Raw genomic sequence first — 13031 nt, 5'->3', positions numbered from 1 at the left:
TCCCTCAGCCTCTCCTCGTAAGACTTGTGCTCCAGACCCCTCACCAGCTTCGTTGCCCTTCTCTGGACCCGCTCCAGCACCTCAATGTATTTTTTGTGGTGAGGGGCCCAAAACTGGACACAGTACTTGAGGCGGGGTCTCACCAGTGCCAAGTACAGGGGGACAATCACTTCTCAGGTCCTACTCACCACACTGTTCCTGATGCAGGCCAGGATGCTGTTGGCCTTCTTGGCCACCTGGGCACACTGCTGGCAACGTCACACAAAAGGTAAGATATACCTATGAAGTTCACCTGAAGGCCATTACGCAGTGCTACACAGCACGCTGGGGCAAAATATGCTCATCAATACCTCCAGGGATGGTGACTCCACCACCTCCCTGGGCAGCCCATTCCAATGCCTGACAACCCTTTCAGTAAAGAAATGTTTCCTAATATCCAACCTGAACTTCCCCTGGCGCAACTTGAAGCCCTTACCCCTTGTCCTATCGTCTGTAGCTTGGAAGAAGAGACCAACCCCTGCCTCTCTACAGCCTCCTTTCAGGTACTTGTACAGAGCAATAAGGTCTCCCCTCAGTCTCCTCTTCCCCAGACTGAACACCCCCAGCTCCCTCAGCCTCTCCTCGTAAGACTTGTGCTCCAGACCCCTCACCAGCTTCGTTGCCCTTCTCTGGACCCGCTCCAGCACCTCAATGTATTTTTTGTGGTGAGGGGCCCAAAACTGGACACAGTACTTGAGGCGGGGTCTCACCAGTGCCAAGTACAGGGGGACAATCACTTCTCAGGTCCTACTCACCACACTGTTCCTGATGCAGGCCAGGATGCTGTTGGCCTTCTTGGCCACCTGGGCACACTGCTGGCAACGTCACACAAAAGGTAAGATATACCTATGAAGTTCACCTGAAGGCCATTACGCAGTGCTACACAGCACGCTGGGGCAAAATACGCTCATGGCTGTATTTTTCCTGCAGTGCCAAGGGTGAGCTGCCGGTGGGAAAAGCAGCCAGCTGAACCTTCTACAGGAAGGATGGAGGGTAGAGGAAAGGGCGTCTGGTCAGAGAAGGAAGAGCTGGATGAATTATGGGCTTCTGGATTTTGTGGAAGAAAAACGCACGTACAAGCTACAAGAAGGTGAAGGAAGAGACTGGGAGCAGAGCAGAAGGCAGGATTAAACGGTGCTGCCTTTCCCTTTGACCACCCGGCATCTCCACATGGCTATTTCTGTCCATCTCCTTCTGTGTGACCTCCCAAGGCAGAAAAGTGGCCTCCGGTTGGGTTTTTTTTAGGCCTCTGGTTTTGCACAGACCTTTAAGTCTATTGTGTGTATGAAAGCAGCCAGCAGGCCAACCACGTTCCCCTTCCCTTTGCAAACCTAACATGGTGAAAGCCTCATCAGCATCACATATGCTGTGTTCCATCTCTCCTCACTGCAGGCAGCAGTTCTCAAGAATTTCTACAGAGAGTAAACAATTTATTTATTAAAATTTCTGAATCTTGACACCGCTGCAGACTTAATTATGTTGATGTTTCCCAGACTGTGTGATCTATAACTTATGAAGGTAACCCTCACCACTCATTGTATTCATTTCTTGCGAGGACATAAAATTGAAAACCACCCTTATTTTTGTACCGCCGACCAAAGCACACCAGCCAACTGCTCACACTGCCACTCACAGCTCACTAGAACTGAGCTCACTATATCATCAGTTCACTCTAAGTCACCAGAGCCCAGGTGGATGCACAAACCAGCTGTGCTTCCAGTTCTTTGGAAAAAAAACAAAGTAAAACATGTAAATAAGCAGGCCAGTAACATAACGTTAAATCCTGTAACTTATTTTATGGCGTTTGCTTGGATTATGATGTTACAATTCTGGGTTTATAACATGAAATGAGAAGTCCAACATTTGGCTCAAAGCTTTACAGTATCTTCAAATAAAAGACATTTGTTGTTTTCAAGGAAGAACTCTTGCTACACATGAGAGTACTGAAAAGAAGTTGGTGAGAAGAGCTTGCACAGTACCTCCCCCCCACAAATTCTTAAGAGGACAGCATTCATAAACCATGCTTATGGCTGTTTTCAACTAAATAGGAACTTGAATACAAGTTCCAGTCTTGGAATATATTTTTCTGTAGAAAATGGTAACACATTCCTGTCTGCAGGGCAATGATTTCACACCACCGCTGCTGTCTACTGGTTTTAATCATTTTATGTTCTTTCATCTTCTGTAGCCACCATTCTGTTGCATGGAAAACAGAAAGTTTAAGAGAAGATGTACAGTGGGAAATCTGGAAATGTCTGTATGCACACTGACTGCATCTCTTACTTCATTAAATGAAGTTGATCTCATTTTCTCCAAAGCTTCTCAGTGAAAAGTCTGCCTCAGCTATAGAACTATGTTTAGAAAAAAACACCCTCTAAATTAATAATACATGAAGCAAATGGGCTCTTAAGTAAAATGCTTCTAAAGAGCAATCTGAATCTCAGTATTGTGACCACTGCAATATTTAACCACTGCTTTTTCTTCTCTCTCAACGGGACATCAAACGTATTTCAAAAGCAGAAGGTGGAAAGCCACTGAATCACTTTGGCTTTCCAATCACCACAGCCACGCAAAACCAAACTACAAATGACCTCACATCAGGTACTTCAACTTTTAATTAATCCAAATATCATGCTCCCAGCAGGTGCTGGCAAGGATGCTGGGTGACAGGAAAGTTGAGCTGCCATTAAAATGCAATTTGTTGATCAAGTTAAAAACTATAGTGTGGTTCCAAGGAGTTTTCTGAAGATATTTAGTATGTGAGTTAGAGAAAAGCATGTCAGAGAAACAAAAAAACGAGACCAGCTACAAATTGGAGATTAGATGCTCTTTTGGGGCAGAAGGGAGAAAGAGTCAGACATAATGACTTCTATATCATAAACTATAGGGCTTCTCAAAACACTTGGAATGTTTCTTTACCTACTGTCCTGTCACTCCTCTGATGCCAAACACATGCATAGAGTGTAAGATATTATAATCATAACTTGGAATGGATAGGAAATAGCTCAAGATGTGGTTCCCCACTTGTGCAGGGAGAAGATCTGGGAAACAAGCAAAGCCTGTTTGGAAAGGATCAGAAAATTAACTTATCAAATAAAAGGGAAAAAAAAAACCAACCCACAAGGCAATCTGGCAGCGAAAGCAGATCAGCCTGCCAGCTGCTCACAAACACTAAAATTCTGGGCAATGACAAGTAAAGCATATGGATAAAATTCAGATGAGACTATGTGGTAATCACTCTCAAATGTGGCCAAACCTCTATACCTCAGTACTTGTCACGCTGAGCCATTCCTCTTTAACAGCTCCATGTAATCGCCTGTGGCGTAAGACTGATAAGATTGTCATAAACCATTAACCAATTCAATAAATCCATATGGTTAATGAAAAAGGCATATGACTTAATTGTGTAAGAGTCAACTTAACCTATTAAAAAGTCCCATTTAACCTCACTGTCAGAAGGTCAGGGAAGCAAAACAAGACAACAAATGGAAAAGCAGAACTTCTATGAGGCTTATTAGCAACTCCTCATTACAGGGTACTGCAATAAGGGACTCAAACTGGTGTTACAATGATCAACACACGCCAGAGTTCTATTTGGCATCAACTTACTGAGACATGAAGGCTATTTTTCCCCAGCTAAAGTCAAGGTCATGCTTTCTTCTATTGTGGAAGTACTTCAGATGTCACATCCTTGGGCTACTTTGTCTAGATGCTTATTCTGTAGCTTTACAAGGTCAGAAAGGACCATGGCTTTTATAACACTCACTCATTTATTCAAACTTTTCTGCTTTTTAGACTGCCTTAAAGGCAACAAAGCTTAAGCTGCTGCCACAGCATCACCTCTGCCCTGCACCTTGTTAAGCGCTGGCCAATTCCAGCTGTATTTGACAGAGGTCTTGACCTTCTTAATTTCCTACAGCTCTCATTAAAATAGGCAGAAGAGTAAAGGCCAAATTTGGACCCTGGCAGCAGAGAAGGCTGTAGGTAAGTTCAAATGTAACAGGAGACAGCAAAGAATCAATGTAGAAAAGGGAACGCTACAACTAGGACTGAAAACCTTTTGTCAGATACTGCCCGTTTTCAGCTGCATCAGAGAGGATAATTAAACTAAAGGATAAAATACTTCAGGAAGATGAGCTCTGGAAATGCTATTACTGATGTGAAGTGTTTTTTTAATTAGTAACCAAGGGGATGTTTCCACATTACTGCTGACCCCCGGGGAGGGACATTTCTACATACAATGCCCTACAGCTCAGCTCAACCGTAATCCTGCTCTCGGCTCCGCCAATCTGTGTGGTCAAAAATGCTTGATGGAGAGGTTATAAATCCTCCTCTTCCTCACCATTTGGAATTTACACAAATTACATTATATACATTGTTCAGAGATCAGAAGACAGCTGACTGGTAGCACTGTAAGCCAGATCTGCCACTAAGAAAAGGAAGAGGGAACCATGCCCTGTGTTGTATAATGCTTAAATGTGCTATTTCCAACACCCATTTCTCATCTATAGTAAATTGGACTCGATGATCTCAGAGGTCCCTTCCAACCATGGTGATTCTGTGAAAATCTGTTTACCTTGGAAAACCACACAAAGCATCCCGAGGCTGAAATTTACATTTAAGGCAATTTAACTGTTCTCCCTTAGTGAGTTAAGAACATTTCAGGTTTCACCTAAATAAATTTTAAAAAAGAAATGAAAAAAAATAAAAATCATTTAACTAGTGGTAAGAAAGCCTAATACTTTTTGAACTGGGAATTAATCTCCATTTTATCTCCAGAAGGAGACTGCATACGGAGGAAGCCTAAAAGTAGAGCTCTTAAACCACAGACTTTATAACAGAAATTGCTAAATGCCATGGCAGTCTAAGGGAAGACAATTTTCCAACTAGACATTAAGAAAAAGAAATCTCAATTCTTCCACTGACTAGCTGAATAAACAAAGAAGAAATAGTTTCTCTACATCTGTAGAAGTTTGGTTTTAAATTATTTAATCTCAAATCATTCAATACAGTGGACTTAAGTAGAGAGTCAAATATGTCTCAAGTATATATACCCCCCCATTAGCGATACCTTGCAAGGCATTTTGCACTACTTAGAACATCATCTGTAAAAATTAATTATCTGTGATAAGCTCTTAAATCCTTTCTTCTCTCCAAAGATGAAGGGCCCAAAAAACTTCTAGCACAATCAGTGCAAGAATTTCTATACATGATGAACAATTTGGCACAAACTTGAAAACCCCGAGTTGCAGAAATGCTTCTGTTGCCTCAAAATGCTTCTTGAAACCCAGTAAGTTTCTAAAGATCATTATTTTAATTTATTTTAACGATTTAAGAGACCTTAAATTAGGCTCCCTAATTAACTGGCTCCTAGTAACCAAGGGGATGTTTCCACATTACTGCTGACCCCCGGGGAGGGACATTTCTACATACAATGCCCTACAGCTCAGCTCAACCGTAATCCTGCTCTCGGCTCCGCCAATCTGTGTGGTCAAAAATGCTTGATGGAGAGGTTATAAATCCTCCTCTTCCTCACCATTTGGAATTTACACAAATTACATTATATACATTGTTCAGAGATCAGAAGACAGCTGACTGGTAGCACTGTAAGCCAGATCTGCCACTAAGAAAAGGAAGAGGGAACCATGCCCTGTGTTGTATAATGCTTAAATGTGCTATTTCCAACACCCATTTCTCATCTATAGTAAATTGGACTCGATGATCTCAGAGGTCCCTTCCAACCATGGTGATTCTGTGAAATTCTGTTTACCTTGGAAAACCACACAAAGCATCCCGAGGCTGAAATTTACATTTAAGGCAATTTAACTGTTCTCCCTTAGTGAGTTAAGAACATTTCAGGTTTCACCTAAATAAATTTTAAAAAAGAAATGAAAAAAAATAAAAATCATTTAACTAGTGGTAAGAAAGCCTAATACTTTTTGAACTGGGAATTAATCTCCATTTTATCTCCAGAAGGAGACTGCATACGGAGGAAGCCTAAAAGTAGAGCTCTTAAACCACAGACTTTATAACAGAAATTGCTAAATGCCATGGCAGTCTAAGGGAAGACAATTTTCCAACTAGACATTAAGAAAAAGAAATCTCAATTCTTCCACTGACTAGCTGAATAAACAAAGAAGAAATAGTTTCTCTACATCTGTAGAAGTTTGGTTTTAAATTATTTAATCTCAAATCATTCAATACAGTGGACTTAAGTAGAGAGTCAAATATGTCTCAAGTATATATACCCCCCCATTAGCGATACCTTGCAAGGCATTTTGCACTACTTAGAACATCATCTGTAAAAATTAATTATCTGTGATAAGCTCTTAAATCCTTTCTTCTCTCCAAAGATGAAGGGCCCAAAAAACTTCTAGCACAATCAGTGCAAGAATTTCTATACATGATGAACAATTTGGCACAAACTTGAAAACCCCGAGTTGCAGAAATGCTTCTGTTGCCTCAAAATGCTTCTTGAAACCCAGTAAGTTTCTAAAGATCATTATTTTAATTTATTTTAACGATTTAAGAGACCTTAAATTAGGCTCCCTAATTAACTGGCTCCAAATAATAGAATCATAGAATGGTTTGGGTTGGAAGGGACCTTAAAGGTCATTTAGTTCCAACCCTCCTGCCCTGGGCAGGGACACCTCCCACCAGACCAGGTTGCTCAAAGCCCCATCCAGCCTGGCCTTGAACCCCTCCAGGGATGGGGCAGCCACAGCTTCTCTGGGCAACCTGTTCCAGTGTCTCACCACCCTCACAGGAAAGAATTTCTTCCTAATATCTAATCTAAATCTCCTCTCTTTCAGTTTAGAACTGTTACCCCTCATCCTATCACTCCCCTCCCTGATCAAGAGTCCCTCCCCATCTCTCCTGCAGCCCCTGAGTAAATCTGAATAACACACTGAGGTAACAACAATTGCGAGGATCAGCTACATTTCATGTGACAACTAACAAGTACTTATTTAAATACATCCCTGCTAACAAAAGAGGCAGGTAGGTAATCAACAGTTGCTAACCATAGTACTTCGTGTCTTCATTTCAGAGCTGAAATACTGTAAAACATTTATGACATGCAGTATTTTGCAGCATAAAGACCATTCTGCTAACAATGCTGTTAAAGGAAGAAGCAAAGATAAAATTAAAAACCTGTATGGTATAGTAAAAGTTATAAAAGTAGGGAAAGATGCAAAAAAGCTGTTCATGAGACCTTTTCCATGAAACAGCTCTCTCTTCCCCTGCCCCCCCTCGCCTTTTAAATGTCTATATTAATTATATTTATATTAAACCTGTTGGGGTCATCAAGTCAGAACAGCTGCAGTAGTGCCACTAGTAGTGAACCCAGTGTAGCTTTTTGGTTTTTTTGAGGAACAGTATCATTACACACATTTATCTCAAGAAGAGTGATTGTGCTTTTCTAACTGTTTTTAACAATCTGAAAAAGTGAACTTTTGACGCAGCCGAACTTTAAATATAACTTATTTGTAAAACTTCCAAACTTTCACAAGACAGTTTCTCTCTTCTTTGTTCTGGGCAGCAAGGAATAGAAGGTAACACAGAAAACACTTGTCCTTTATCAAACACTAAAAGCTGTATTATCTCCAAATAGTCAAGCTAGAACTTTTTCACTACTTTTCCTCCAGATGCCCCCTTTTCTGCAATCACACCACGAGATTAAGTACAAGTCACCGAAAGGATTTTTTTTTCAGAAAATCATGAAAAAATAAATATACTCTAAATTCAGTTTTGGACAGACTGAACACCCTAGGCAAAGTGTGCCTCCCCCTCTCTTTTGAATACTTCAGACTTCTTGTTTTAATACTCTATAATAGATATAAAGCTGCAATGGTTCATAAATACAGCTTCTGACTCTTTGGAAAACCTACTCAGAGCTCTCAAACTAACTTAAATACCTACATGCAAAGACTAAACCAGAAAATTCCATGTTACAGTGTTTGAATTTCTTGCTCCACGGTGCCACCTGCTGCAAATCTGCAGCAGCCTCAGAGCAGGCATTTCCAAATGCAACCGTGCAGGAAAACTGCTTCCCTCCCAGAAATCATCCTGGGCACATAAATAGTGTGTTTCAGTTTAGTGGCAAACACGAAAATATTTAAAAGTATGAATGGAAGTTATTTCATAAATGTTACTGAGTGTCATGGTAATCTCATGGAAAAAAAAAAATAGCCTCTCCATGCCAAATAGAGTCAAATCAGAGAATCCTGTTTATCCTTGCTCCAAATACTCTAGTGGCTCTAATCATGAAAGTACATCTTTTGCAAAATAGATTTCTCTGATATAATGTTAGACCTTTTTATTTTAACACCACTCTCCCATAACAGGAAATACAGGAGATGAATAGCTTTTGCTAAAAGAAATAAACAATGTCTCCTCTTACAGCCACAAGAAGTTTTAATGAAACACCTCTGCAGCACAGAAATAACAACACTGAAGCACCATATTCCCATTAAGTCTCATCCACCACATATATAAACTAATATCACAGGTTTTCTTGCCACAACTTTAGGACTGGAATGGAAAGAACCAACTTCAGCAGTAACCTGCTTTATTAAAACAATTTCTTTAGAGAAAAAACTGACAACTACCACTGCTAAAATCTACTCTCAATTGGGAGTACTAATCCAAACAATCAGCAAGGAAAATGGATCAATTACCACCAAGCTAGTCTAGCTCACAACTCTACACCTATTTTTCAGTTTCTACTTTCATAATATTTAGACCATTTATCTTTGAAAGACAACAATTCTTTGAATGGATTTGTTCCACTATTATTGTGCTGAACAGAAAAAACATCAAATCTATAACTTAGGCTACAATGCTACTGAGGCAGGGATGCTCATGTAAACACATTACTTCACACGAGCGTACCTTGAAGCTTGTTTGGGATTTACAGAATATGTATTTTACCAAAAACACTGCAATTAAAGAAATATTCTTCTGACCAAAATGAAAAAAAAAAAGGTAACGAAAACTTATTTGGAAGTGGTGACAAGTGAAGCAAATGTTTGCATGTTTCTATCATAATTTTAATCAAAGGGAAAAAAAGAAATATTCCAGCAGTGACAAATGAAAACTAGCTCAAGTCCCAAGCGACAGAGGTCCAGATCCCTGCTCCAGACTTTGGAAGTGCCTTAACAGGTCAGACCTCACACTTCACAGCTGGGATAACCATACGTCCCTGTGGCAGGACTGTTGTGCAAGTACAGCTTAAGGACTGTGATCCTTCAGAACAGGTTGCTATGAACGTCGTAAAGTACTGATAATGCAAGTTTAAAAGCTCACTACGATGGTAGAATGATAGAAAAAACACTTCTTGAAAAAGATTATATGCTTATTAAGTAATCTCTACCAGTGCTGTAACAGTCTACAGGAGAAATGTCATCTACCTCAACATTTCACTGAATTTCACTGAATTTTTAGAGTTGGAAGGGACCATAGAGATCATCTAGTCCAACTCCCCTGCCAAAGCAGGGTTGCCCAGAGCTTGTCAGAGCATGTTACTCAGGAGCATCCAGGTGGGTCTTGAAAATCTCCAAAGAAGGGGACTCCACAACCTCCCTCGGCAGCCTGGTCCAGGGCTCTGCCACCCTCACTGTGAAGAAGGTTTTTCTCATATTTGAGTGGAATCTCTTATGTTCCAACTTGTGCCCATTGCCCCTCGTCCTCTCACTGGGAACCACTGAAAAAAGTCTGGCTCCCTCCTCCTTCAACCCACCCTTGAGATACTTGTAAGCATTAATAAGGTCTCCCTTATTAAAAGGGAGATTGTTAACTCAATTGTTTACTTAAAAGGCAGATTGTTAACGTACAGGCCAAACCCTATTGTTTGGATGCATCTATTTCACAGTTTTCTAACCTTTTTTGTGTCGTTACTATGCAAAAAGGTGTGCCAGGTGAAGTTGTTTTCCCAAGTCAAATAGCTCCAGCCACTCAGATTCACGGGCTGTAACACTTGAGGATGCTCACAGCAGTTACTGGAACTTTAACCACAACTACAAAACAGCTCCTACAAATACTCTCTAAAGTCAACAGGAAACTGAGGAACTCCACGTGATAGGAGTGGCAACGTAAAGCATTCTTCTCTAGCTGTTCACACCGATGAATAAACTTCACTCCTATAAAAAAAGGACTAAGCTGAGACTCCACAGGAGATACCTTATGCTTTCCAAAGCCTCTTTTTTATTATTCTGCACTCTTTAAAAAAAAAAAGGAAAAGGAAGACAGAGGGAATATTCTCCTTCCCAAACTGGGAGTCCACCCGACTAATTGTCATTGTTATTGCTGCAATATAGGTTTGGACTCATGAAGAATACTCTAGAATTTGTAACAGTGAAGTCCCAAAACTTTATGTCCTTCACTATACAGGAAATTTGCCCCAATTCCAGTGGGCCTCACATTTGGAAAACAAATGTTCTGAATTATTCAAAGTTCTTGCCAACAAACCTAATGTATTAGTTAATCATACTGTAGCTCCACTTACACTCTGAGCAGAGAAGACTGGCTCATCATCAAATACCGGGAAACAAGTCCCAAGTCAGAAAAGGGAATATTCACTACAAGAGATCTGAATGTCTGGAAGTTTCTTATTCTTTTCTACCAAGAAATGGATCCAGGTAGCCTTGAAATCAAGATTTTTAATGAAAAATCATGTAACTATGCACAAATAATAAATTGTAGTTTGGCATCAAAAGATTTCAGTGACTTTTATGACTTTAAGTGACTGTTACCATCACTAGTTTTATGACTAGCTTCAATGCTTACCTACTGATTCCTTCACGGATACCATTCACAGCTGCCAACAGTTTCTGCAGGCCTAAAAAGGCTTCTTCAAAGGAAGACTTTGCAGCCACAGTTACTGTGTTGGGGTCCAACTTTTGGAAAACTTCAATGCTAATATTATAAAAAAAAGAAAGAAAAGACATTGAAAAGTAGTAAATAAACATCCTCAAAATTCAGAGAAACCCAGTATCTATTATATGTGTTGTGACTACTTAAAAACCCAACCAAGGTCAAATGTAAATCTATATTAAAACTATGCTATCTAAAATAGTTTTAGAATAAATAATAGAAAGATGAGGCCCTACAATTGTACTTCTTTATTTAAAATTTTCCTTGACCACTGTACTCTAAAACAGACTTAAATTTATCATTAAACTTCACTTGAGAATAAAACAGTCTCTTCATGCATATTTAAAATTTTCCTTGACCACTGTACTCTATAACAGTATTTTACTTTTGACTTAAATTTATCATTAAACTTCCCTTGAGACTAAAACAGTCTCTTCATGCACAACCTGAGTGCTTAAGCCTCTCTTAGAAGAGAATTGTTAAGTTGAAGAAGCAAAGTGCTTTCCATCAATTTTCCAAGCAACTTAATTCTCCAGATTTACTGGACTGGGCTTGACACCTTCCCTGCAATGGTTGTGCTGGGATGAGGAGCTGCAGTGCACTCATGAAGAATTAGCCCCACAGGTGTCAGATAAGTAGCATTTTCTTGACATGAGCAAGAAAAGTTTGAAGGGATCTTCGATTCTAAAATTTTATCCTCTTTTCACAGCATGGTTTTTAACAGGTGGCAACAGCCAACAGTTCAGTTGCATTTTCATTATAAAGTGTTACACTTGAAAGAGTTTATCCTTGACGCATATATAAAACCTTTGAATTCACAATTACCACCCCAGTAAGAGAATTAAGTAAGAGACTATTCTTTGGCACAGATCCTTAGGAGACCTGAACACCACATCAAGCCATCTCCTAACCAGCTTCATCTAGATGGAGGGTGGTTTAATTTTATGCCATGTTGAGTTTAGATGAGAAAGGAAATTCATCTTAATTTTAACTTAATTGATTAAAGTTTTGTTTTTTAAAAAAAAAAAGTAAACAATTTTTGCGTAGGCTAGTGTTCCTCCACAGGTTTTGGCAAAAAAAAAAAGACAAAAAAGAAAAAACTTAGAGCTTGAATGCCAATTTTTTATGTATATAGATGAGATTTCCATGGATGTCTCATTGTTGTGGCTTTTACAGTGTTTTCAACACCATTCTCTAAGGCAACTTATTTCAGCCACTGTACAGAAAAAGAGCAGCAGACTAGCCAAATCCCTGACTGCATCCACACAACAATTTGTATGCTCCTAACTTCTTTGTGTGACAAGTTGTGTGGGCTGGGGTTTTTTTTTGTCAATTTTGATTAATTACTAATTGCTTCTTCTCTAAAATAGGGGGGAAAAAAGCTATTTCTAGAGTGTGTTTGTTTAAAAATTATGTAAGGTTATGTAGGAGCTCTGAATTTCCTTAGCATACCGTACCTGTACAAGTTCATTGTATTCCATACACCTTCAAGGACTGACCAGATTTCCTGGTGCTTGTTTTCTTGAGCTACATGAAAGTCTGGATGTAACTTTTTTTCTTCAGAGTTTTGAAGATTTGGTGTCGTTGCTTCCATTTTTTCACACACAGCATTTTCTGAAAGAACCATGATGTCTTCTGATAAATCCTGCTCACTGTCTGACCTCACCTTATAAAACAGTTTAGCAAACAAATGATGAGTGTATTTGGCTCCTAACTTAAGAAAACTTGAACACTTCTTCTTTTTTTTTTTTTAAAGCAATGTTCAAAAAAAGCAAGGCAGATCTCTTCTACTCATAACCATCTTTACTATTGTTTCTGGAACTAAAGCTTCTCTCAATCTTTCACCAAGTCTTTCTTGCATGTGTATATATTGGTAGTTTTACAGGTAGGAGACAGAAGCAAAGGGAAACCCTGTGCCAAAGCTTCCCAGGCATGGTAAGCCACTATAAACGAGAACTACTTCTTACTCTTGCTCCCTATCCCTCGACTGATGGCACGACTTTTTTTTTTTTTAAAGCAATGTTCAAAAAAAGCAAGGCAGATCTCTTCTACTCATAACCATCTTTACTATTGTTTCTGGAACTAAAGCTTCTCTCAATCTTTCACCAAGTCTTTCTTGC

At 39.5% G+C, this 13031-nt stretch overlaps 1 protein-coding gene across 2 annotated transcripts in view; it reads right to left on the bottom strand.

Annotated features, from left to right (window-relative positions):
* SWT1 (SWT1, RNA endoribonuclease homolog) overlaps nucleotides 1–13031 on the bottom strand; it is a 41468-nt gene that overhangs the window by 7927 nt on the left and 20510 nt on the right. The window contains exons 15-16 of one of the 2 annotated variants that reach the window (XM_014948492.1): nucleotides 12369–12577; nucleotides 10825–10953 (exon numbers count right to left, since the gene is read on the bottom strand). In XM_014948492.1, the coding sequence (XP_014803978.1) occupies nucleotides 10825–10953; nucleotides 12369–12577 (338 nt within the window). Of the gene's footprint in view, nucleotides 1–10824; nucleotides 10954–12368; nucleotides 12578–13031 lie in introns of those variants that run through there. The other variant, XR_001412779.1, reaches the window with a different exon arrangement.

This window comes from Calidris pugnax, unplaced genomic scaffold (assembly GCF_001431845.1).
Source record: "Calidris pugnax isolate Ruff unplaced genomic scaffold, ASM143184v1 scaffold30, whole genome shotgun sequence".
NCBI classification, from domain to species: domain Eukaryota; kingdom Metazoa; phylum Chordata; class Aves; order Charadriiformes; family Scolopacidae; genus Calidris; species Calidris pugnax.
This window is presented reverse-complemented; position numbering and strand designations above follow the sequence as displayed.